Raw genomic sequence first — 27,301 nt, 5'->3', positions numbered from 1 at the left:
GTTAGCTCAGCTCAAACTTATACTACAGGATGAACCATAATAGCTTTATTCTTCTAATGTTCCATGGCCACAGACTACAGGACCAACGCCTGCTAGTGGGCACCTAACATGTTCATTCGATCCACAAATACCAATTAAATACTGCAAGGCGTGCCAGGCACCACGATAGGCACTGTGAGTACAGAGAGGCATTAGCCCTCCCTATCCCTGAGTGGCTTATACATTAATGAAGATGGCTGTGCCTCAAACAGTGATCACATACTACAGTGCTTCCCACATCAGCCCCACCATCAGGATCCTCACAGAAGCTTTTCAAACACCCTCAGCCCCGGAAGCTGTCACTTCTACAAGTGATTTTGAGGAGGCCAAACTTGGGAATCACTGGAAGACAAGACACAGGAGGCAGAAGGCCTGGGTTTGAGAGCTAGCTCTGTAATCTGAGGATCCCCAGCAAATGACTTTCTGCCACTGGGCATCAGTTACCTGATCTGCAGGTAGAGTTTGGACTAGACGGCTCGAGGCCTTTTCCCACTCTGAAATGCTAGCTTCAAAGCCCGCAGGCCAGGTGTGACACAGCCAGTGCCATCAGACAGAAGAGGTATGAGTACCCCCTGAAGAGTCTCTTCCTTAGAGGACACATGCCAATGGAACCAGAGGTCCAATAAATACTGTCTGACCACTAGGAGAAAAGTAACCCACTAGAATGCTATTCAAGACCAGCAAGTAGAGTGTTTTCAAGGAAAAGGGACAACACACCTGTGTTCACTTTCCCCAGAGGGAAAGTACCCCTCCAGGCAGTCACACAATGGCACACGTGTTACCACTCCAATGCAATGGACATGCAGGGTGTTAAACCCCAATCTGCTTTGTTTTTAAATAAACTCAACAATTCGCCTAATTAAAACAAAATAAACCCAACATCCTCTTTGCTCATTCCCTGAAGCACCTGAGCCCGGCACACAGGCCTGGTGGCAGGGGTGGCCCCAGCCTCACTCAGGCCAACCCTGTTCCTCTCCCTTGCTGGTGATATTGAGTGGCTGGAGACCATTTAATCTGTGAGCATCTTCCAGCTTGATCATTCTATGACTTAAAATCATCGTGCCTGGCTTTTGACACCATCCCAAGCCAGCAGCTATGTAGTTCTCTTTGAAATTATTTGGCTTTGAAAGAGAAAGGGACAAAAATGGGGATATGCTGTGGGGGGCAGTGTTTGGAGGTCACGTAACTCTGCAGTGGTTAAGGTGGGGTTTTCTTTCTTCCTGCTTTAGCTGAAAGGCTGCTGCTTGTCTGCCATGTTCATGCCAACAGTGGCAGCCCAAGATGGGGCCACAGTCTCCGCTTCCCAGACTGTTCTGCCCACAGATTATTTCCATGGAGCAACCCAGGGAACTAACATTTTTCAGAATATAGTTGGGAAAACATGATTTCTGAGTCTTCCCAGTTTAACTTTATCAAAATGGCATCTAAAATGCCTTCTAAGAGTCTAAGGAACGAAAAAGATACCAAGTTGACAATTAAATTTTGTATTTTGCTTCTAATCTATGAATACAATTGCTGAATATTTGGCCATCAAATTATTTCCCAGGTATTTTCCTCATTTTGGTAAATAAATATAGGTATGCATTATTTCCTTTGCGAAGCATCCATTTCCTCTGAATATTTTAAACTTGGCTGAAGATTACCTCTACAGTCACACTTCTTACAGCATAAATTCAAACTGCAATAAAAGCCCAAGACAGGAGGGAAAAGTCCAAGATCAGTTCCTCCACAAACATTACAGGAAAGCAACCCTGAGTCTTAGACAAAAGAACCAGATTTAATTTTAGAGGCCAGAACACTGCAGGAAAAAAGTTTGCAGTAATTTTTTTATGTACTCAAAAATCTGGAAAACCATGTAAAATAAAAAAGGGTAGGCCAGGCGCGGTGGCTCAAGCCTGTAATCCCAGCACTTTGGGAGGCCGAGACGGGCGGATCACGAGGTCGGGAGATCGAGACCATCCTGGTTAACACAGTGAAACCCCGTCTCTACTAAAAAATACAAAAAACTAGCCGGGCGAAGTGGCGGGTGCCTGTAGTCCCAGCTACTCGGGAGGCTGAGGCAGGAGAATGGCGTGAACCCGAGAGGAGGAGCTTGCAGTGAGCTGAGATCCGGCCACTGCACTCCAGCCTGGGTGACAGAACAAGACTCCGTCTCCAAAAAAAAAAAAAAAGGGTAATTCAAATGGAAGCATCTGACTGTTTGAATTTCACGCAGTGGATTCACTGCTAACAGATTAATCCCTATATTATCACACCTGCCATTTACTATAAAACCAGTCTGAGTAGAGCCATCCAGCCACCACCACCAAGATTACATTGCGAGTTTGACCTTCCATATCATTTAAAACGTCAACGCCGTTATCAAACATTCCAGCCCTCTTCCGAAGGTGCCACTTCAGCAACTTTTAACAGCTTTCAAATATTTGGATAGGACCTTTCAAATACTTAGAAATGCTCTGATAGGAAGTAGATACAGTAAATTTTCTCCCACAGATGGGAGTATGATAGGGAAAATTCTTACAACCAATGATAAATGAATTAAAAGCTTTGTAGCTGCTATTTTGGTTCACTTAATTGGGTAATTAGAGACAAAACTGTATGTTTCCTTTCATGTTGAGTCACTATGTACTTTAAGTAGCAGCTATTGAAATACAATTTACCATAAAATTTACCCATGTAAAATGTGTAATTCAGTGGTTTTTAGTATATTCAGTTATGCAACTGACACTGCTATCTAGTTTTGGAATAGTCTGTCAGCCCAAAAAGAAACTCCATGGCCACTGGCAGTCACTCCCCATTCCTCCTGATCCCTCAGCCCCTGGAAACCACCAATCACTTTCTGTCTCTAAGGATCTGCCTATTCTGGACATTTCAGAGACACAGAATTTTATAACATGCAGTCTTTTGTGACTGAATCCCATGACTTAGCGTAATGTCTAAAAGGGTTATTCATGTTGCAGCATGTACCAGCACTTCATTCTTTTTGTACTGCCCAGTAATACTCCATTGTGTGGATGTCACTTCTGTCTACCCATTCAGGTGATGGACATTTAACTTGCTCCTTGCTGCTTTTAGCAATTGCAAATAAGAAACAGCTGAGAAACAATGGCATTCAAACTAGACTGTGGTCATTTTCAAAAGAATAAAAATCTTTAGAGAGAAACAAAAATGAATTTTTAAAAACTAAACTTTTAGGGTTTACTGTTTTTAAGTTCTAAATGAAAATATTCTACGTTCTTAGAAGTTGCCGGCTGCTAAACTGACATGAACGCAGTAGCGGCACTCCAATCATGCACGGCCATGCTGCGCTCTGCTGCCTTGGCCCTCTCACTGCTTCTGGGCGCCATGGGGTGCCCCACCAGTGCAGAGCTGAGAGGCCGGCTCAGCTTTGCTTCAGAGACCTCCCTCGATGGAAGAGGGTCTTAGTTTGCTGCTCCCCTTTTTTTTTTTTTTTTTTTAAGAAAGGGTCTCGCTCTGTCGCCCAGGCTGGAGTGCACTGGCACGATCTCAGCTCACTGCAACTTCTGCCTCCAGGGTTCAAGAGATTCCCCCTGCCTTAGCCTCCTTAGCTGGGACCACAGGCAGCCGCCACCACAGCCGGCTAATTTTTCTATTTTTTGTAGAGATGGAGTTTCACCATGTTGCCCAGGGTGGTCTCAAACTCCTGACCTCAAGGGATCTGCCTAACTCAGCTTCTCAAAGTGCAGGGATTACAGGTGTGAGCCACTGCTCCACATTTAACTCCAATGATGCTGAGCACAACCCAGCACTCTAATTACAAAAATTGGTTTTGTTATAACTGAATATTCCCTTTCCATTTTAGACTTTATTGGCTGAACATCTTTCTCCCCCAGTCCTATTCACAGCTGCTCACAAAAACATGACAATACCAGGCATGGTTCATGAAGTCTGGTGTGGGAAGAGGAGGCCTGGCTCACACCCCTTTGAAGTCATTTAAGACATATGGCCAGCTGTACCTTATATGCAGCCATTCACAGGCCCTCGAGGTGCTCAAACTTGAAATGTGAAAAAAATCACGTGGGAGCTTGTTAAAATAGTTTCCTGGACCCCAGGCTAAGGGTCTGACTCAGGTTGGGAAGGGCCTACATTTCCATGTTTACCGGCTCACAGCTGATGCCAATGCTGCTGGCCAAGGCCACGCTATGACCAACAGTGCCCGGGCAGCAGGGGGCAGAACTTGCCATCGGGAAAATGCAAAAGGACACGACCTGTTTGGCCAAGATTAATGTATTTACCTCTGCTGATTTATAATCCTTTATATAAAAATATCCTTACTAAGTCTCCATTCATTGTACTAGCAGACAGGTTTTCTCTAATGAAACCTCAGATCACAACAGATGGACTCACATATTTTAGTAGTCTCTCTGGATCCTGATCCCCTTATCTCACTGTCTCCATGAACAATATGCCAACTGAATAAATTATAGCACTAGCTATGACAGACACTGGTTGTTTTCCACAAATGCTGGCTAACAAATAGCCAAGCTCTGTAAAACATTACCATTGACTTAGCAAACCTTAACCAGCTTAGTGCAGAAATGCAGATACTCTTAATTCAGTCAAGGTAGGCAAAGCAGAAAAGCCCGAGAGGCAAGTGAATTGTTTGTGGGTTTTTTAAGCTCTTCTTTCTCCACATCAACCTTTTTTTGGAGTGTTACAGTAACAGTTAACACTGAAAAGATAACTTTGTTTCCATGTATTATGTGAAGCGAATGTCTTTCTTACATGAACAATGCTGCTCCCAGTAGCAAACTGTTTTATATACAAAATTATATCAATGTAGTTGCAAATGATAACCCAATGACTACATTTAACATTATGGTTTCCAGCAAGCATATGGTTAGAAGTGCCCAAGTTTTTACTTCAGAAAGGCAGTCCAGAAACCACCCTGTTATAAATAACATCTTTCAAGGACAAAGAGGGCTGAGATGAGAACCACTATGTTGCTAAAGGTATTTATCAAAATATTCAAAACATTATTAGAGAAGTAAAATAGCAAGGTGGTCCTTAAAATATTATTTTCTATTAAATGAAGTCTCTCTCTCTCTATATATATATATATAAAATCAATCTATGACATTGACCTGACAGTATACTTGGCAAAGACATCAACCACTGGTCAGGGTTCTTCTCTAAACATTCCCACCCATAGCAGTGGCCGTGTCACTGAGGAAAGGAAGGGCTAGAAGAAATTCCAGGGACACATATTTAAGCTCCCTTTTTCCTTAGAGATCCTGTTCTGATAAGCGGTCTCTCTCAACATCAGCCTTCTTGAGCTAAGTGTCCTTGTTGACCTTTAGGAGGTGGAAATAACAGTATAAATACATCACGCTGGGCTGCACACGGTGGCTCACGCCTATAATCCCACCACTTTGGGAGGCTTAGGTGGGCGGATCAGTTGAGACCAGCAGTTTGAGACCATCCTGGCCAACATGGTGAAACCCCATCTCCACTAAAAATACAAAATATTAGCCAGGTGTGGTGGTGCACATTCATAATCCCAGATACACCAGGGACTGAGGCAGAAGAATCGCTTGAACCTGGGAGATGGAGGCTGCAGTGTGCTGAGACTGCGGCACTGCACTCCAGCCTGGGTGACAGAGTGGGACTGTCTCAAAAAAAAAAAAAAATTGTACTAATAATCCTGAGATGTATCTGCAAATGCAATAAAGATGCAGCTACTCCTTTCTATCGAGCTTTCTGTATCTTAAATTATACCTGATCATTATTTTATATGACCTCTTCTTTTAAGGTTAAAGAAGAACGTGAGCACAAAGGCAAAGAAATCTTGGCTGGGTACAGTGGCTCACTCCTGTAACCCTAGAACTCTGGAAGGCCAATGTGGGAAGATCACTTGGGCCTAGGAGGTCAAGCCTGCAGTGAGCCATGATTGTGCCACCATATTGGGTAACAGAACCCTGTCTTTATTTTTTTTGAGACACGGTCTCGCTGTCAAGGTTGGAGTGCAGTGACACAATCTCGGCTCACCACAGCCTCCACCTCCCGAGTTCAAGTGATTCTCCTGCCTCAGCTTCCAGAGTATCTGGGATTACAGGCATGCACCACCATGCCCAACTAACTTTTGTATTTTTAGCAGAGACGGAGTTTCACCATGTTGCCAGCCTGGTCCTGAACTGGGCAGGGTGCTGGGATTATGGGCATGAGGAGAACCCTGTCTCCATTAAAAAAAAAAAAAAAAAAATCTGCTTGTCTATTGGACTCAGGAAAATGTTCAGATGCCAAAGAAAGGCTGGCCACCTATTTACGCTCCACAAATCTTGTAAAAAGTGCACAGAATTAGTTGTAACAAAAATTGTCAGGTAATTCAGTAAAATTTCAGTGCATCATTTTGTCTGTAGCACAATAACAAAAACATGGGTACACTAGTTATAAAACTCATTCTGATAAGTTTTCATATAATTATATAACACCAGGATATGTACTAGTCTTTTATTGCCTAAGTAATAGGAATAATAAAATCATCCAGTGTTGGAGCTCACAAGAGTCCACTTGTCACAACCCTGATAACCACTATAGACAGCACTCCCCACAGGGGTCAAAGTGCTAGCTCCTTGTCCTCAGTCATTCCTCGAGCTTTCCTGGGAATCATGGACAGTCATACTATTCCCAGGAACATGATGCACAGAAAGTCACTGACCAGGTGGCAGAGTCCCGAGTACAGACCAGTGTTAGCTGCCGTGGGACGTCCTGGGGCCCATGATGGAGCTACAGACACTGTCCCTTGTGACAGCAGTTATTCCCCATCAGGAAGCTAAACTAGCAGGAGAATTCAAGTTTGACTACACATGGATTGACAATGACAGTTAACGGAATGACTTAGTTGCCTGTAGGCAGTGTCTATCAGAAAATGAAACCCACCACAATGTAGTGCTAACTGAAACAATCTGGCCTCCCCACCCATTCCTTCTTGCCAGGTGTAAAGGGCATTCATTGGTTAGTACCTGCCCAGGTGCTAACTACTAATGAAAGCAAGGTCATAACTACAGACTTCAACATCAATGGAGCCAACTTAACTCTATGGAAAACCAAGCAGCTGTAGCTAGAGTTTCTCAGTTCAGTCCTCATTTTAGGAAATGGGAGTACAACTTTTAACCTGAATAAAAAGCGTTTCGGTACAGTCACTGTTTCAAATTTTAACTGCCAGCAAGTCTGGCAGAAAGGGAGATTTGCCAAATATCAATTTTTGTTAGGATTTTTTATGATACGTTCTGCTTATACTCATTCACATCTAAATATTTACAAACACCTTATAGTTTAGTTCTTCTGGAATATTTGTATACTTCTACATTGACCATGGCTAGTTAGATTTTTGCTTTTTTTTTTTTGAGGCAGAGTTTCGCCCTTATTGCCCAGGCTGGAGTGCAGTGACGCGATCCACAACCTCTGCCTCCTGGGTTCAAGTGATTCTCCTGCCTCAGCCTCCCGAGTAGCTGGGATTACAGGCATGCGCCACCATACCCGGCTAATTTTGTATTTTTAGTAGAGACAGGGTTTCACCGTGTTAGCCAGGATGGTCTTGATCTCCTGACCTCGTGATCCACTTGCCTCGGCCTCCCAAAGTGCTGGGATTACAGGTGTGAGCCACCGTGCCCAGCCAGGTTTTTGCTTGTTTAAAGCACAAGAACCATACATGGTTTATCCCTCAAACACAGCATCCAACCCATGTCCAGTATCCCAGGGGCCGTGTCTCCTACTCTGCGATCCTCCTGACACCACAGGGACGCAGGGACTCATTTCCCAGTGAAGCCAGAAGCACTTTACGGTACTTTTTGAGTAACTTAAATGATGAAAACTAACACCACATGCCATTCACAACTCCTTTTCTAAACTGTTCTCCTTACTGCCTCCTCCACCACCACCATTAGGCTAAACTTAAAATGTCAAGGCTAAATTCTTAATGTGCAGCAGATGTTAACAGGGCAGAGTACTGACACAGAAGTGGAGGCTTGGAATTTCCTAGTAACTGATTTTTCAGGTATCTTTGTTATATTTTTATGTTATATAAATGTATGTTTTCAGTAGACCAATCAGAACAGTGATGAAGTATAACTGGTAGAGTGACTCCAAATGAGTACTCGATACGAGGTATAGGTTATCCTCGTCTGATGACCTTTTTTTAATGGTTAAGGAAACTGAGACCCTCAACTTCTGGTAATCAGCTACCCAAATATCTGTGCTCTTTAACATTATTCCTAAAATAGTATCTTTAAATAGATGCCAATGGTGCTAAGCTTTTGAAAAGTTTGTATTTCCCAATTCCAGGGTAAATATTATGTAACATTATATATATATATATATATATAGAGAGAGAGAGAGAGAGAGAGAGAGAGAGTCCAGATTAATAGCCACCCCATAATTTCAAGAACATGTAATGAAATCTCAAATCCTTCTAAATAGCTCCTTTTGCCTCTGAGAGTAAGCCACTTCCTGCCCCTAGACCCACATCCTGTCAGACCAAGGCTGCTTAACAAACACAAAAAGCGGACAAACCAGTCCCATTTGCACTCATTATAATCAGTGAGAAAATCATGACCTTAGAACTAGAAGGGAACTTTCTGGGCATTCACATTAAAAAGAGGGTCATTTTAAAACCAGGTTGGAAACAGTTCTGTGCTAAGCCCTCCCTACTGTTCACTGCATTTGGGAGGCAGAAAGGAACTGCTTTCCATAGCTCTGACAATGAAATGACTGCTAGTCATGCCCAAGTTCCAAGCCTGCACTGCCAAGTAACAATGATGGCCATTTCCGACCTGCGGATGGCATATGAAAATAATGCTCCTGAGACCTATTAGCTGTTAGTTTTTAAGTCCCTATTTGGTAAGTGTCTCTAAGAACCAACTTCTTCTACACTGGGTATAACATACATTGTGTGTTATCTAACAGGGAAGTAAACTGGAATGCTTAAACAACACTTTCTCCTAGGAAAGGCAAAAGAAATAATCAAAGGATGTTACATTCAGCAAAAGAAACTATTCTTTCTAGAAACACAATCTACATCCTTCTCAACTCCTCACCTCCGGGCAGGCAAAATAAAGAGAAAGTGACCTTGAACAAGAATTTATCTAATAAACTTGTGAAGTCTGAGTCTTGATTGGGTACCATGTGATTTCAGTTTCACTAGGTATATCATACATACTTCATCATCAACATGCTTCACTGAAATGTGTAGGTAATTATATACAGAAACTTAAGTTTAGTAACTACTTAGTAAACTTAGTAACTATACACATAAACAAAAGTAAGGGACAAGGCCAAGATGGCTTACTATATCCTAGAGTTGGTTTTAATTCTAGGCTCAGAAAACACAGGGAACTAAAGGCCTATAGATTAAACATTACTATTCACCTGGAACACATGGTTCTCTCTGTAAATTTAGAAGCCTGTGAAGACTTTTTCCTTTCTGATCTGGGCGGTGAGACGCTAAGTCTAGGAAACAATGAGGCCGAGGTGGGTGGATCACGAGGTCAGGTGATCAAGACCATCCTGGCCAACATGGTGAAACCGTCTCTACTAAAAATACAAAAATTAGCTGGGCACGGTGGCGCGTGCCTGCAATCCCAGCTACTCGGGGGGCTGAGGCAGGAGAATCGCTTGAACCAGGGAGTCGGAGGCTGCAGTGGGCCTACAAGGTGCCACTGCACTCCCAGCCTGGTGACAGAGACTCCGTCTCAAAAAAAAAAAAAAAAAAAGTCAAAAAATTTCTTGGCTAACCTGTTGTTTTAGAGGACATATGACATAAACCATACTTAAGTCTTGTGCCATTGCCGAGATAAATTTTTGCCCCTAGTTAAGATCACATGAGCAATATTATGCAACGTTAAAGAACATTTCTCCCATAAGAAACTTCGATTAGACAAGATTTGAACTCACCCCAGTCTTTTCTTTTGCCATCTATCAAAATAATTAGCAAGACCAAAATAGCTCCTTTTAAAAATTCCAAACTAAATCAGTAAGCTTACAAAATTTGCTTAAATAAGCAAACCCCACCAAAACTTACTTTTAAAATCACCATTTCTGAAATTATACTAAATTAAAATTTTTAAAAAACCTCTTCAATTTATACTATCAGTATCAACTATGTTACATCTGAAATGGCATAATTTATACATCATTACTTGACTGGAGAAGACATGGTATACACTTTACAACCCTATCACTCACCCCAACCCCGACCCATGGTTTGCTGTATTTCCTTCCCCCGTCCTTGCCCACAGCACCAGTATGTAAATTGATCTCTTAAAATGGCTAAAGCCCTACCCAGTAGATGCCCCTTATTTTGTTCATTTCAATTTTCAAGTCTGAGAAAGTTGCTATTAAGACAATGACCTGTTCCCAGTTGGGTCACAGCACTCTGCCCCATTCCTATGGGCCCCCCAAAATATTGGGAATACAGAATAATAGTGCAAAAAACTGGGAACAAATCGTTCTACGTGTTTCCAAGTCAGCTGCAATTTTCAGTAGAGACCTCCTTTTAAAACATGTGCATGGAGGGTGAGATGGCCCGGGTGGGATTAAATCAGTTACTCATTTGATCCAGAGCACAAAGGTTGTCCCAACAGCAGGAAATGGGGGACCTGCCCTCGCCCTGGGATCCTCCCACCTCAACACTCAGGCACTTCATGATGAGTAAAAGTAAAGCATCTCTCCCTTTAAAAAACATGCTTTTTAAAAGCAAATATTGTATTATGGAAAGTTGAAAACATTCATAAAAGTAGAGAATAACTAGTACCATGATCCTCCATGCTCTCTTTTTTCAGCTTCAACACCATTTTTCTTTCTTCTACTCTTTCTACCACTTTCACTTTTATTTTTTTGGCTGGCAAATTTTAAGGCCCTCATTATTTCACTTGTAAAAACTTCAGTGTATTGCTCTAAAGCACTAAAAAAAAAAAAAAAAAAAAAAAAACCACAACACAATACCACTATCACATCCAACATAACTTAAAACAATTCCTTAATATGTCAAGTTCAGTAAATATTCAATTTTCCTCCATTTCTTTGAAAATGTCTTTTTGCAGTTGATTTTGTTCAAGTTATATGACGCAACTTGTTATCACACTATTTCCACATTACCTTGTTCAACCAGGTTCTAAATAAAAAACCCAGTTTTCTCACCATATCTCACCGTCTAAATCCATTTAAGAATCTCACCCAAACAGCAATGGATTATGTAAGCAAATACTTCAACATCCCAGAAGCCAACACCCTTAATTATTTAACAGAGGCAATGAAACACACCTTAATGAAAATACTGTACCAACATACACTATATATATGTTTACAAATAAAGTGATTCCAATCTCATATTTATGTGCTAAGCTTTAACCAAATGACCTGTGGTTTAATTTTCTCTTTAAAAACATAACAGGCTGGGTGCAGTGGCTCACGCCTGTAACCCCAGCACTTTGGGAAGCTGAGGTGGGCGGATCACGAGGTCAGGAGATCAAGACCATCCTGGCTAACACAGTAAAACCCCATCTCTATTAAAAAATACAAAAAAATTTAGCCAGGTGTGATGGCAGGCGCCTGTAGTCCCAGCTACTCAGGAGGCGGGGGCAGGAGAATGGCGTGAACCCGAGAGGTGAAGCTTGCAGTGAGCCAAGATCGAGCCACTGCACTCCAGCCTGGGCGATAGAGCAAGACTCTGTCACACACACACAGACACACACACACGCAAACATAACAAGACATATTTTACAAGAAATTTACAGATAAAGTAATGGTGCAACAGGTAAAATACTATCAAAACAATCATTTCCCTGAACCACAGCACCTGAGAAAGGATGGAAGAGTAAGTGGGCTTGGCAAATGATGGACTTATCACCAAACCCTTGCAAAAACAAGTTCTTATAGAAAGACCATCATGGTTCACTGTCCAACCCAAAAGTGATTTACCAGAAAACCAAAAAAAACACATCACTGTGGGTTCACTCATAAGTCACTCTGCCCAATGGTTTTAATGCTTCAAAGAGTTAGTAAAGAATAAAAGTTAACTCTACCTCTTGCCAAAGCCTAGGTGAACATTTACAGTTGCACGCTCATCACGCCTTGACAATGTATTAGACATGTCTTTCCCCCTGCAATATAAGCTTCTTGAAAGTAGGTCTTTCTTTCAGGAGGGGCTGAGGAAGGCACGGCTCCCTTTACAACTCCAAACAGAAAGCCCATTTTATTTAGTCAGACCAGCACCTACTTTCTAGAGCATTTTGCCATTGAGGAAAGGTGGGACAATGTGCATTTCAGGCTGAAATACACACTAGCAGGAAATGAGTGCCACCATTCACTGGATGTGACTGTCAACCAAGCAGGTGATAATCCTTTAAAAGCCCCTTTTTTGTTCACCAATGTCTCCCCAGCACCTGAAAACCTGGCACAAAGTAGGTGCTCTATTGAAGAAATGAATTTTATGCAGGATGGTTGTACAGGTGTACCTAACATCCATAACTTAAGAAGAATGTGTGTGTGGAGTTCTGAGCTAAGGAATCCTAGTGGCCAACCCTGAAATCAATTCCTTATCTATGAGGAACATCTGAACCCCCAGCCCACAAGCCCTTTGTTTTGGGTTACAGGAAGGCTGCCAGGTGGAGGCTGTTAGGGGGAGCATGTTAAGTAAAAATGCTATGTAAACTGCATGCTTTTTGCAAGCTTTCGGGAAGCAGTTGCTGTTCTGTCCAACCCACTACCACTGGACTATCCCATATGTAAATTTCCAATAAACCTGGTGCTGTCCCCGCTGAAGTCAATAGGGGTCTAGCAAGACAGCTGTGTTCACGTGGCATCAAAAGGACAAAAAGCAAGGTTACATTTACTTACTACATTATTTCATTGGGCTGCTAAGTTAGAGGAAAAGAATGACCATTATGAGCTAGTAAAGCTTTTAATCAGATTAGAATTTAGTGAGTACAAGTGGAACCACACAGCCCTTACTGACCAGGGCCAGGCACAAGGCCAGGCGCTTCCTGTGTGCCATCTCAGCAGGCATCCCAGGTGGGCATGCAGGATCTTGTTTACAGATGAGGAGGCAAAGGGAGGTGAAAAAACTTGCCCAAGATTACCCACTAGGAGGCAGGTATGTTTACCTATTTGGTCGTCCTCCTTCCCTCTATTTCTCCTACCAATAAACGAGAATTTAAAGTTTGCAATAAAATAATAATGCTAAACAAAAAACAAAACAGAACAAAAAAATCTTAGACCAGGCATAGTGGCTGATGGCTATAATGCCAACACTTTGAGAGACTGAGGCAGGAGGATGGCTTGAGGCCAGGAGTTTGAGACCAGCCTGCAAAAAACAGTGTGAAACCTCATCTCTACAGAAATAAAAATAAAAAGATTAGTGAGGTGTGATAGTGAGCGCCTGCAGTCCCCCCAGGAGTTCAAGGCTGTGGTGAGCTATGACTGTACCACTGCACTCACGCCTGAGCAACAGTGCAAGACCACATCTCGAAAACACAAAAGCAACATCAATCCTCTTTCTTTGCTGCCGGAAAAGACAAAAAGCACAAATAAACTAGCACCTGACAGCGTTATAGGTGGAGACTGAGTTCTATGAGTGCAGTAAAGTAGGGCACAGCGCAGAGATGGAGCTGTACTTTAGACAGGGTGTTCTGAATCAGTAATGGACTTACAAAACATCAGCAGTCAGAAATTCACATACAGACTATAGTAGGTCAAAAGCTCATTTTAAACTATCAATGAGGAAAAAAGCAATTTATTTACATACCATTCTCTTTCCAACTCAAATATCAGGTACAAATTGCTTTCTTTTAGCATATGCCAGAAATCTGTCATTACACAATGGCTTAGCAAGTGTGACACAAGATACTGCCACTTTCTCTACACAAAGACCCACCCGAACACCAGCTTTGTTTAAAACATTACCTCAGTACCACTATGCCTCTCCTCAGTGAGTTTCTGAGTCCATGCTCAGAGCCCATGATGCGCTCAATACTGGCTAACAAAACACATTCTGTTCTTTTGAGAATAATTTTTTAAAAACAGGAACCAATGGGGTGGATCTGCTTCCAAATATTAGTCCAGCCATAAAATATATACAAGGTTATAATAAATGCTTAACAATAATTATTTTTATGCTAGAAGCAGGAGTTGGCCCATTTGTTTCTCTAAAGAGTCAGTCAGTAAGTATTTTAGGCTTTAAGGGCCTTATTTGGAGTCCGTTGCATATTGTCGTTTTTAAAATCCTTCAAAAATATAAAAACCATTTTTAGCTGGTAGACCAAATAAAAACAGGCCACAGCCAGACTCAGCCCTAAGATGACAGTTTACCTACCCCATCCTAAAGTAAAAACAATTATTTACAATATCTGAAATGACAACTGTCCACACAGGGAGTTTAAAATCGATCTCTCAGGCAAAAATGGAAAACAAAATTAGGTTGCAGAAAAGTGACTTCGAACTTAAAAACATGAGCAAAATCTGATATACTGACAAAATCTGATAATCTGATATGTTTGATCCTCAGGTGATACTGGTTCCTCTCCTATCAAAAAAAGGTGGGTCATGGTGAGACATTTTTTATTTTGCTTTTAAGGTTTTGTTTTCTCAAGTATATTAAATTAAAAGGATTAATTATTAATGAACTTTTACATTTCCTTTGAAACAGCATTACCATTTACCTGTAAGTGTTAAGAAGGGGTTAATGAATAAAGGAAAACAGAACTGACCACTGCTGACTGGGAAGCCCACATCCCTCCACACTTACCCAAAGGATCTTACCAGCTGGGACACCCTCCTTGGTTCCCAGGGCACACTTCTCTTCCATGAGGACCTCTATAATGCACTATACTGCACTGTAAATTGTTTACAAATCTGCTTTCACTAGGAGACTGAGAACTCCTTAAAGGCAAAACCAATCTTATTTTTATTGTCCCTGCACCAAGCACATAATGGGATATAATAGCGTTTCAACACATGAAGGTGATACCCATGTGACTGATAAGGGAAGTCCGACTAGAACACACAGAGGATGGACACAAGAGAAAATCAGAGCCCTCCCTTTTACTAAGATAACCCAAACTGTTCATATTGCTTTTTCCCTGAGAAAACCAATGGACAAACTTTACTTTGTTTATAGGAACCCAACGTTTTAGCTAACAGGGTAAGTTTGAAAAACATTTAGGGGGTGGGGAAACAAAAAAGAAACACATAAAGCTTACAGCATCTGAAGATGAGTTGTTTGGATTTCACTGATAAAAACTTTGTCTCCGCTTATCTTACTTAACATTCTTTCCACTTAAAAACTAACTCCCATTTTATGGCTGATGAAATTGAGGTTCTCAGATGCTAAATGGCTTCCCCAAGTACAGGTAAGCAGTAAATTAGCTATGAAATTCTTTTTATAGCTCTTTGTAGTTTCATTTTGAAATAAACTACGTATATTAACTACATCAAGCATTTCAGTCAAAAGTCTGTAAGACGCATTACAGCACAATGGTTTCATTCGGTTCTGAAAACTATCGAAATCTGGAAAAATCTTTTTGTCAACAGGCATGGATGGTAAATATATTAGAAGGAAAATAATGCAACCTTTGGTCTTTTCAACAAACACACATTTAGTGCTGAAATTAAAAACTAATTGGAGTACTTGGGGAGTCTCAACGTAGTTACTACTGAAATAAGGGATAAATTAACATGCATTCACTGACTTTGAAAGCAGACTGAATTTCACTGCTTCAGAATAGAGTTGAAACGTCTAACTACCATTAGAAACCAGGTATATCAAACCACCCTAAGAATCTCCAAATTGTCAAAGATATATAAAAGTTTAAGTTAAAAAAATTAAGAAAAAAAAGTTACAGTTCACTGAGAGTTTTCCTTTCCCAAACTGTATTTATTAATAACATTATTCAACATTTTTGTTAGAAACCACATTATCAGCCAGGCATGGTGGCTTACACCTTGTAATCTCAACACTTCGGGAGGCCAAGGTGAGAGGATAGCTTGAGCTCAGGAATTTTGAGACTCGCCGCCTGGGCCACGCAGTAAGATCTCGTTTCACAAAAAATAAAAAATTAGCTGGGTGTGGTAGTGTGTGCCTGTGGTCCCAGTTACCCAGTAGGTTGAGGTGGAAAGATAGCTTGAGCTGGGGTGGGGGGCGCTGAGGCAGAAGTGAGCTGTGACTGTGCCACTGCCCTCCAGCCTGAGTGACAGAGACCCTGTCTCCAAAACAAAACAAAACAAAAAAAATCACATTATTTCATTAACAAGAGGCCAATGTGGAAAGAATAAAAAAGAGGAACAAGGCATTAATGGGATCTTCTACTTCCCTACCATTTATAGGGAATGTCTAGCCTCTTTTTTTCTCTTTGAAAACAAAGAGCCAAAATGTGAGAGACCACTGGGCACTGCCAAATGAAGCTCTGCTACTGGACTCCCTGAAGAGAGAAACTCAAGTCAGAAGGATATTATGCTGAATTGCCTGCCCAAGTACAGGTAAGCAGTAAATTAGCTACGAAATTCTTATTTTTATGGCTCTTTTTCACAAAGAGTCATCCTAGCCCCTGTTCGAGTCCCAAATACCAATAACAGCACTCCTGGCATTTCAGCCGGACTTTAAGAAGGCGGCTGGGCATCAGTGACTGCTTTCGCCCGAGTGGGTGCTCTGAAATCACACTGGGCTTGATTGGGGTGCAGGAGAAAGGAATATATAATAACTGCCCTTTTCCTACTAAATTAGCAGTACCATCTGGAGAGCTTATTTAAAACATAAGCACCCAGCCTGCACCTCATCCTAGAGATGGAAGTCTTATTAGTTCTTCAAGGGACCCAGGAATCAACAGTCTCCAGACAATAGTGTACACAAAATTTTGAGAACACTGCACTAAATTAACCCTTCCTCTTAACTTTAGGTATGTACAGTTTGTACGTATACTCAGGGAAAACATACAAAGCTACTGAATTATTTGGATTTTAAAATAACGTAGTTTAAGAAGTGTGGTACTTTAATATTTTGGGGGGCAGTGGTTATAATGAAAGAATGCAAGGACTTTTTTCATCAACCATTGTCACAAATGTATTAACATGTACAACAAATCCAGACTCCACGCCTTCCCCCACACCTGGTCCTTCTCCAGGACTATTTATCTCAGCGATGGCACCACCACACATCCACTTGCGAAAGCCAGAAACCCGAAGTCAGCCTTGACACCACCCTTGGCTCTGCATATCCAACCCATCACCTGGTGCTATCAATTCTATCTCCCAAAGAACCCCCAAATGCATCCACTTCTGTTCCCACCACCACCACCTTGGTCCAAGCTATGAGCTCCTTCAATGGGCTACCGTAACTACCCTTGCTGTCTCCTGCCTCCTGTGATTTTCCTATTACAGATCACAGTCAACTTTTCAAAAGGCAAATCTGATTATGTCACCTCCCGGTCAAAACCCCAAGTTAAACTAAAAAATGCCCAAGGATGGCTTACAAGGCATGGCCTGACCTGTCTTCCTCTCTAGCTACGTTGGGCTTCATGTGGAACCCCAAACTCACACTACTTCCTCCCACCACAGGGCCTTTGCACAAGTTGTTACCTCTGCCCGGGGAGGTCGGTCACCTCCTCAGGGATGCCTTCCTGACTTTCCCTATTTGCACCCCCACCAGCACACACACCTCATCTACTCTCAGGCCTCACGTACCCTCTTCAGGAATACTCTCTGGAGCTGCAGTTTTACATTTACTCTGGGATTGCTGTCTGTCCCCCAAACCAGACTATAAACCCGCTGACAGGGACTATGTCTGTGAACATCCAAATACATTCGTTGTGCCTTACAGTGTGATCATGGCAAATCACTCATCCTACCACCACTTCTCACTGCCACATGGCAAAATGTTAGCTACCCTAATTCACTACTGCCCCTCCTGGAGGAGGAGGGGTGGAAACAGATGCCACGTGTCCTCCTCAGTTGCGGAGGGGTCGGGGGTACAGTCAGTAAATTGTCCCTGTTAAAATATTTAATAGAAAAGGCATGGCCGGGTGTGGTGGCTCAAGCCTGTAATCCCAGCACTTTGGGAGGCCAAGACGGGCGGATCACAAGGTCAGGAGATCGAGACCATCCTGGCTAACACGGTGAAACCCCGTCTCCACTAAAAAATACAAAAAACTAGCCAGGCGAGGTGGCGGGCGCCTGTAGTCCCAGCTACACGGGAGGCTGAGGCAGGAGAACGGCGTAAACCTGGGAGGCGGAGCTTGCAGTGAGCTGAGATTCGGCCACTGCACTCCAGCCCGGGCGACAGAGCAAGACTCCGTCTCAAAAAAACAAACAAACAAAAAGGCTATGTATTCCCAAAGAAGTAAGGTAATCTTAGAAATTACCTTAAAATTTTGGCACAGTAGAAATGTGAACATGCTTTCAGAGTTTTCCTAATGAAAGGTAAACCTGCTTTTATATTAGAAATGTCTATAAGAACACTTCAGAAATGAACAGGTAAGATGTGTTGGAGTCACTTAAAGGCAGTTCAGCTCTATGGTTCTTATGACAGCTTAAAGAGATCTCGGCCCTGAACACAACACCCTTTTCCTTCCTGAGCTTAACTACAGTGGTTTTCCTTGCTCACTCCCCATGCTTTCTTTCCATTGGGCAGAAGAAAGCAAGTGTGAGAGTAAGGCGCTCTGCAGTCACCCTAACACGAAGGGGCGGGCAGAGAGGACGCTCCCGGGACCAAGGATCTGAGCACCAACTCCTACACCTCTCCTCAGATGGGGCAGACCCACAAGGCCACACAGCACACCATGTCCTGGGGACTGGCCTGAACAGAGGCCAAGGCTCCCTCTGCGACCCCAAATCACCCTCCTTGGACGTCAGCCAGTCACACATGAATAGAGTCCCCTAAGCAGCTGTGGGAAAAGCAAAACCAGACAACAGATCACGGCTGTTCCTGTGGAGTGCTGCCACACGCACCCCCCAGTCCTCAAGCAAGATTCAGCTGAAGTGTTACTTCTCAATACAGTCTGCCGATTTCCCCATCAGATGATTTTCCTCTCGACTGTGTCACGCGTTACCTAGGCTCCTTCCCAGTCTGACAGCACTCAGCAGGTTTTCAATTTCAGCGTTTACCTGCATCTTGGCCCAGGTACCAGACACTAAGCTTCCAGAGGACAAGGTCTGTCTCGCCCTCTGTGCAGGTCACCCTGCTTGCTGATGAACAAACACTCAAGTCTTTTTTTTTTTCTTTTTTTTGAGATGGAGTCTCGCTTCGTCACCAGGCTGGAGTGCAATGGCACAATCTCGGCTCACTGCAATCTTCACCTCCCGGGTTCAAGTGATTCTCTTGCCTCAGCCTCCAAAGTAGCTGGGACTACAGGTGCCCGCCACCATGCCCGGCTAATTTTTGTAGTTTTAGTAGAGACATTTAGTTTCACCATGTTGACCAGGATAGTCTCAATCTCTTGACCTTGTGATCCGCCCACCTCGGCCTCCCAAAGAGCTGGGATTACAGGCATGAGCCACTGTGCACGGCCTCAGTCTTTTAAGTAAGTGTTGCTTTTGGGAAATAGTATTAGGAGAAAACACAGCAAATAAATATTTTCAGTTATACTGTTTTATGCATAAAGTCATCCACTCACTCAGTTCAGACAAATCAATCAAAAATACTTTGCCTGTTGAATTCAAGGGTTAACAGTTGCAGTGAATCAGGTGGAAGGCCAAGTACTCAGAGGTATCCATCCTTTAAGTGTGGTTGCCCCTTAATCCAGTTGTTAAACATTAAGCCCAACGAAACCACCTAACATTCTTCGCTAACATTCTTAACTTGAGCTTGAATAATTAGAATCAATAAACCTTTGTTTAAAAGACACATCCATAGAGCTGTTGGTGGATGTTTCATTTTAACATTTACTCAGGCAGCAAAAAAACCCCAAACCAAACCAAAACTAACTGGATCCTCTCTAGCAGCCTTACGAAGCGTCATATTCAAGTATGTGCAACCTACTATGCTCTTATCAGTGATTTGTGGGATGGCTCTAATATAATTTACACACAGAAAGGCTTAGTGTGTTTAATTTATCTCTAAGACCCTCCTCTGCCAAAGAAGGGGAAGGGAGAAATTTCCCATGGCAGACAGGTATGGCTGAACTAAATGGAAGCCTCTCAAAAAAGGTTTGTGTTTGTTTTCAGACAACATCTCACTCTGCTACCCAGGCTGGAATGGAGTGGCTTGATCTCAGTTCACTGCAGCCTTGACCTCCGGGGTTCAAGCAATCCTCCCACTTCAGCCTCCACCCCCAAGTAGCTCAGTCAGAGCGCAGGCCACCACACCCAACTAATTTTTCTATTTTTTTGTAGAAACAGAGTCTATGTTGGCCAGGTGAGTCTTGAACTGCTGGGCTCATGTGATCTGCCTGCCTCAGCCTCCCAAAGTGCTGGGATTACAGGCTCATGCCTGTCATCAGGCCACCTTGCCTGGCCTCAAAAAAGGTTTGAAAATTCTAACTGTAGATATTATACAAAATACAGTCTTTCAAAGAGTAACTCTAGCTCTAATACACAAGGTGATGGCTACTGTCTTTCCTTAACTGTTTCACAACTATCTTCACTTTGTCAAATGTCAGAAACATCTTTTAAGTTCTGATCTATCATAAAAGACCTTTAAAACAAAACAAAATGAAAATATACCTGCCACAAGAAATAAAAGAGAGAAGGGAGTTCTGACAATGCAACGTGGATAACCTTGAAGACATTATGCTACGGGAAATGAGACTACCATAAAAGGACAAATGCTATCACAATTCCACCTATATGAGGTATCTAGAGTTGTGGAATTCACAGAGACAGAAAGTAGAATGGTGGTTGCCAAGGGCTGGTGGTGGGGATGGGGAGGGAGAGTTTAATGGGTAGAGTTTCAATCTGGGAAGATAAAGTTCTGGAGATGGACCTTGGTGATGGCGATGTAACAATGTAATTGTACTTAATACCTTTGAAATGTAAACCTAAAAGAGGATAAACTGTATATTTTACCAAGATACAAAAAAGAAACCAGAAAAATAAATTACCATTCATTACGAGAAAGAAAAGTGGTGACTGAGAACAGGTTAACTTTTTCCTGAGTGCTATCTTAGCTGAGCTCTGCATCTCTTCTTTTAGTGAAATAAAGAAAACCACACCCAGAAGGGTAATCTTGACCACTCCTCTGCATACCCTTGCACTCAGCTCTGCCTAAGTAAGGGGTTGTACTTAGGTCAGTTTCATACCACATGCACTGTCAAGCCTGGATGTCACGTGTCACTTTTAAGTTTGAATTAAAAAGAAAAATTTTGTATAGAAAATACTCTGCACCGCAAATAAATCTTAATGTAACTTAGGCAAAAATGATATTGGTTTCTGAATCTATTGGCATATTAATATTCTCTAACCTAACAGCAAAATTAATACCTCTAACAAAGATCTTCTTAGAGAACATAAAATTTAACAGTAGAAAAAGCACCAAGGCCGGGTGTGGTGGCTCACGCCTGTAATCCTAGCATTTTGGGAGGTCGAGGTGGGCGGATCACCTGAGGTCGGGAGTTTGAGATCAACCTGGCCAACATGGTGAAACCCCCTCTCTACAAAAATACACAATTTAGCTGGGCATGGTGGCACATGCCTGTAATCCCAGCTACTCGGGAGGCTGAGGCAGGAGATTCGCCTGAACCCAACAGGCAGAGGTTGCAGTGAGCTGAGATCAGGCCACTGCACTCCAGCCCGGGCGACAGAGGGAGACTCTGCTCCCCGCCACTTACCTCCCCCCACAAAAAAAAAAAAAAAAAAAAAAAAGGCACACAAGCATTGATTACAGAACCAACTTGTTTGAAAAACCAGAAAAAAAATCCGGATGTATCTGTAATCCCAGTTTGTAATGAACCCTGTTATTTTGTCCACTGTGATTCAAAACTCAAAAAATGTTAAACCTTCCCCCGAATGTCTAGTCAATAGTTCCCCAGCGTTAAAAGCAGGCAGAATACATACAACTTTCTAAGAAGTGTCAGTCCCAGAGAACCTGCCTTTTGCCTACAACCCCCAGGCCTAGCCAGCAATCTCAACACAATCAGATTCAAGGAGGCAGAGGCGCAGGCACAGCCCTTTCATCAGTTGACCAGGAGTGCTCGGCCCAGCGTGCCAAGAGCCGCTCATCAAACTCCGCCGACTGCCTGCATCTACAATTCAAGTCCATGGCTAACCTTCTGTTAGAGACAGAAATTCTGCTGCAGCCAGCAAGTTTCCTGGTGAACAGGGCACCGCTTCATGGGCCTCGTAGGAAGCGAAGCTGAACGGCAACTTCCGAAAGCCAGTCTCCTCTCCCAAACGCCCTTTAAATCTCCCCAGTTGGATCTTGGGCGCCTGTGGTTTCGGACCCTTAGGAACTCTGAGAGCTGGTGTGTGTGGTCGGAGGCCATTTGAGTCTCCCTGTGATTTGGCCTTTTTAAGAAAATTCGAAGTTGCATTACCATACCCTTTAAAAACAGACGGAAGCAGTGTAAAAGGGCCTCTAGTTTTTAGAAAACATCGTAACTACTGGGGAGGGGGCTCACAAAGAAAAAGACTGCAGAGAAAAGCATCAAAATGGTGTTTTCCTAACGCTCCACAAAAGGGCCAAAAAGTAACAAAGAGCGGCGGCAACCCCCTATTCCCATCCTCTTCTGCGTGTGAGAAAAGCCTTCTTCCACCAGGAACTGCCCCAACACCTCGTGCAGGTGCCTCCCCTCGCCAAGGAAGCCTCCCCCGTCCGCCCGTCCCAGAAACTGGGCAACTTACTGGTTTCGGCATTTTCGGTTCCTGTTGAGTATCCTCGATCCCCGGAAACACGACTCTCCAGCAGCAGCGGAGACGCTGTCCCAACCTGGAGTCAAAGCAGAGGCCTTAGAGCGCCGGTCGGCCCTGCCTCCGTCCTCCTGCCGCGCCCGACACTCCGCGCCCGCCGCGCGCCGCCGCTTAAGAACCGGCCAGCCCGGGCCGGGGTGAGTCAGCGCCCCGCCCAGCACTGCGGGCACGGGGAGGGGGCGCGGCCGGGCGGGGCCCCCGGCGAGGAGGGGCCCGAGCGCGGGGGCGCGCGCCCAAGGGGCAGCCGGCGGGCACTCGAGGTGCCCCCAGTCCGGAGAGAGGGGGTGCGCACCCGGGGACCCCCAGCATTAAGGGGCTGGTGGGGGACGCGGGTCCGGGAGAGATAGAGCAGGGGGAACACTCGGCGGAGAGGGTCGGGGGAGAGGGCACGGGCCCCGGGGAACACTCGGCGGGGAGGGTTGGGGGAAAGAGCGCCGACCGGGCGGGAAGGTGTCTGGGGGGCACTCCAGGTGCACCCGGCTGAGAGAAGTGGAGAAGAGAGGGCGCGGGGCCCGGGGTACCCGGCGGGGAAAGGCCCGGGAAGACGGAGCGCGGGCCTGCGGGAGAGGGCGAGGGGCAGGGGGAATCACCTAGGAGAAAGGAGTCCCGGGAGCGCCGGCGCGAGCCCCCGGGGCACTCGGCAGGGAGGGGTCAGGGGAGAGGGGGCGCATGGCCGGGGGGCACTCGGCGGGGAGGGGTCCGTGGAGAGAGGGCGCGGGCTCGGGGTCAGCCGAGGAACTTCCCAGGGCTGCCAGGAAGCCCGTGAGGAGCCGAGCACTCGGCAAGTTTCACTTTGTGTAGCAACCGTTGCCCCGCGGCTGCAATCGCAACCGTCACGCCTTTGAGAAACTCTTTCAAAAACTGCAACCGCCCGGGAGCCGCCAAGGGACGGCGCTCAGGCACCCAGGCTCCGCGTTTCCTTCGGGAGAGGGGACCTGGCGCCGAGGGGAAGGTCGCGGGGCCGCTGGCTGGCTCAGCCCCACTGCCCCGCGAGTGCCGGGCAGGGACCCGCGCCGCGCCCCCCAGGCTGCCCGCCGCACCTGCATCCGAGCTCCCGCTGCCCGCCCGGTCCCTTCGCCAGGAACCCCCGCCCCGACCCCCGCAGCCGTACGCCTCACCCGACGCCTGCAGTGTTCCGTGTGCTCCCCGCCGCCCTGGCGTCCGCCGAGTGCGCTGGCTGCCCGCGCTCCCAAGAGCCCTGGCGGGGCGGGTCCCGGGGCCACGCCCCTTCCCGCCCAGCTCCCGACCTGTGAGGTGCGCCCCCCGCAAGATGGCGGCGGCCGGGACTCGGGCTCGCAGGCGAATTTGGCGGAAGTACGCGCTACTCCCAGCGCAGATGCAAGTGGGGAGGCTGTTTGTCCCACGGCGGGCAGGGGGAAGTCAGGAAAACGTAAATAAATCTGGAGGGGTGGACGGCCCGGGGGAATTGCTGGGCCGCTTGGGGCTGGGACCGGGGGCCCTTTCCGATACCCCGGCCCTGGGGCGGCTGCACCTGGCCCCAAGTCTCGGTGCACGTGGCCGGCCCAGCCGCTGTCTTCCGAAGCTCTGGTTAAGCGGCACTTTGTGGCCTGTTTTGATGTGACTAGCAAAAAACTCCATGGGATTTCTCTGAAATTCTAGGAATTAAGTTTTTTTGTTTTTTGCTAATGGTTCTCAACAAATTTTTAAGACACACAAAACACGTGCTTTGGGGGCCAGTAGAATTTGTTGCGGGAGACCTCACTCTAGAAGGGGTTCTCAACGTCTGGCTTCCAGATGAGCAGCAACAGCATTCACTGGGAACTTGCAGAAGTGGAAATTAGGTGTTGCTCAGCCTTAGGATTCAGAAACTCTAGGGCTGGGCCCAGCAGTCAGTGTATTACAAGCCCTTCAGGTGATTGTGATGTTGGCTAAAGGTTGAAACCAGAGAGCTTCTCCAGAATTCGTCTTCTGGGTTTACTGCTCTCTTTCTGCTTTTAGTTTTCTCCTCTGTAAAGTGGCATAATTATGGCACCTGTATCAGAGGGTTGTAATGGGGATAATGAGTTAGTACATATAAGATGCCTGGAACAGTACCTGACAGTAAGCACTTAAATCTATCCTGGTAGAGAAACTAGTGACTTTGGGTGAAGTTCCAAACTCTGTATCCCAGTTTGTTGAATGAACATACTAGTAGCCCCTCCTACATACACTTGTAAGGATTAAATGACATTGTGCCTGCAGAGTGCTTAAGTTGTGCTAGCATCATAGTAATTGATGCTTAACCTGCCTTCCTAGTGCCACACTGCTGTTTGGGCAACCCTTGTCAGGGCCTGTAATCTCCCACTTGCAGGTCCAGGGCATTTCAGAGGTCAGAGAGAGGAGGGAGGCCTCTTCTGAGACTTTGACCTCTATTCAGGTAAGTGTATTCCCTCTGAAAGACTGAATTTCTTTCCTTTCCTTTCCTTTTTTTTTTAGACGGAGTTTCACTCTTGTTGCCCAGGCTGGAGTGCAATGGCGCAATCTCGGCTCACTGCAATCTCTGTCTCCCAGGTTCAAGCAATTATCCTGCCTCAGCCTCTCCAATAGCTGGGATTACAGACACCCGCCACCACGCCCAGCTAATTTTTTGTATTTTTAGTAGAGATGGAGTTTCACCATGTTGGCCAGGCTGGTTTTGAACTTCTGACTTCAGGTGATCCGCTCACCTCGGCCTCCCAAAGTGCTAGGATTACAGGTGTGAGCCACCGCGCCTGGCCTGAATTTCTTTTTTATGAAAATGAAGATATAGGCCGGGCACAGTGGCTCACGCCTGTAATCCCAGAACTTTGGGAGGCTGAGGCAGGTGGAACACCTGAGGTCGGGAGTTCAAGACCAGCCTGACCAACATGGAGAAACCCCATCTCTACTACAAATACAGAATTAGCTGGGCTTGGCGGTGTGCACCTGTAGTCCCAGCTACTCGGGAGGCTGAGGCAGGAGAATTGCTTGAACCTGGAAGGTGGAGGTTGTGGTAAGCCGAGATGGTGCTATTGCACTCCAGCCTGGGTAACAAGAACGAAACTCCGTCTCAAAAATAAATAAATAAATAAAATGAAGATATAATGGTAACTGCAGTAGAAAGGAAACTATGAAAGATATTTAAATTACCTGTACTGATAATGTTTCCAATTGGACATCAGTACCTCCACCACCTTATCATTGCCTAGAGCCTGGTTAGCCAATTTGGGTTCCTAACTCTGATAATAGAATATGCCTCTAATCTAATTTTCATCTCACTCCGTTTGAAGTATACTATCTTCTAAATTGAATATTTGAAATAGCCATGCCCCAAGACCTTGAAGAGCATTTCTGAACTTTACCCTTTAGGGGAATGCTGAAAAATGAAGTGGCCTGTGGCAGTGTGGTAAAAATGAAATGGCCGGGTGCGATGACTCAAGCCTGTAATCCCAGCACTTTGGGAGGCTGAGGCGAGCGGATCACCTGAGGTCAGGAGTTCGAGACAGCCTGGCCAACATGGGGAAACCCCATCTCTACTAAAAATACAAAAAATTAGCTGGGCATGGTAGCACATGCCTGTAACCCCAGCTACTTGGGAGCCTGAGGCAGGAGAATCGCTTGAAACCAACCGGGAGGTGGAGGTTGTGGTGAGCTGAGATCGCACCATTGTACTCCAACCTGGGCAACAAGAGCGAAACTCTGTCTCAAAAAATAAATAAAATAAAATAAAAATGAAACGATGGCAGGTTTTTGAGGCAAACAGAGCTAAGTCTGAATTCTGCTTCCTGTACTTCCAACATGGTTAGTTTGGGCAAGTCTGTCAACCTGACTCAGCATCCGTCTCTTCATCTGTAAAACGGAAATGATAATATGTATTTCATGGTATTCTTGTGTCACTGAGTCGTATCATATGAGCATTTAACTCACCCAACTTATATGTACAATCAGCCCTCTATTTGTGGGTTCTGCATTCATGGAATCAGCCAACGTTGGATGGAAAAGATTTGGAAAAAATAAAAATAAAAAATTACAATTAAAATACTAATAAAAATCCAATACAGAATATAGTATAACAAGTAGTAACATTATATGACATAGGTAATCTGGAGATGATTTAAGATATGCAGGAGGATTTTGTACGTTATATGCAAATACTATACCGTTTTTTGTCAGGAACTTGGTCATTGGAGAATTTTGGCATCCTCAGAGGTCTTGAAACCAATCTGTAGATACAGAGGGATGCTATATAATTTTTCTTACTTAAGTTAAAATAGTATAAAGTCATATTTGTACATGCATTCCTTATCATTACTGTAAGCATGACACATTGCATTTACATGTTACTATACTGTTCTGCCCACCAAGGAAACACCTACAGTGTATCTTACGGATGTTTTCAGATTTTCTAAGGGTAATTTATTTTCATTAGGGTTTAGAACCTAAACCCCTGCCCCCC

At 44.6% G+C, this 27,301-nt stretch overlaps 1 protein-coding gene across 2 annotated transcripts in view; it reads right to left on the bottom strand.

The window, feature by feature from the left end:
* Positions 1–24,107, bottom strand: part of EZR (ezrin) — a 52,515-nt gene extending 28,408 nt beyond the window's left edge. The window contains exons 1-2 of one of the 2 annotated variants that reach the window (XM_025382179.1): positions 24,006–24,107; positions 22,822–22,906 (exon numbers count right to left, since the gene is read on the bottom strand). In XM_025382179.1, coding sequence (XP_025237964.1) covers positions 22,822–22,833 — 12 coding nt within the window. In that variant the 5' untranslated portion in view covers positions 22,834–22,906; positions 24,006–24,107. Of the gene's footprint in view, positions 1–22,821; positions 22,975–24,005 lie in introns of those variants that run through there. The other variant, XM_025382180.1, reaches the window with a different exon arrangement.
* Between the last annotated feature and the right edge of the window lie 3,194 nt (positions 24,108–27,301).

The sequence above is a fragment of the Theropithecus gelada genome, chromosome 4 (genome assembly GCF_003255815.1).
Source record: "Theropithecus gelada isolate Dixy chromosome 4, Tgel_1.0, whole genome shotgun sequence".
Lineage (NCBI taxonomy): Eukaryota > Metazoa > Chordata > Mammalia > Primates > Cercopithecidae > Theropithecus > Theropithecus gelada.
Note: the sequence above shows the minus strand (reverse complement) of the source record. Positions and strands in the feature narration are given on the sequence as shown.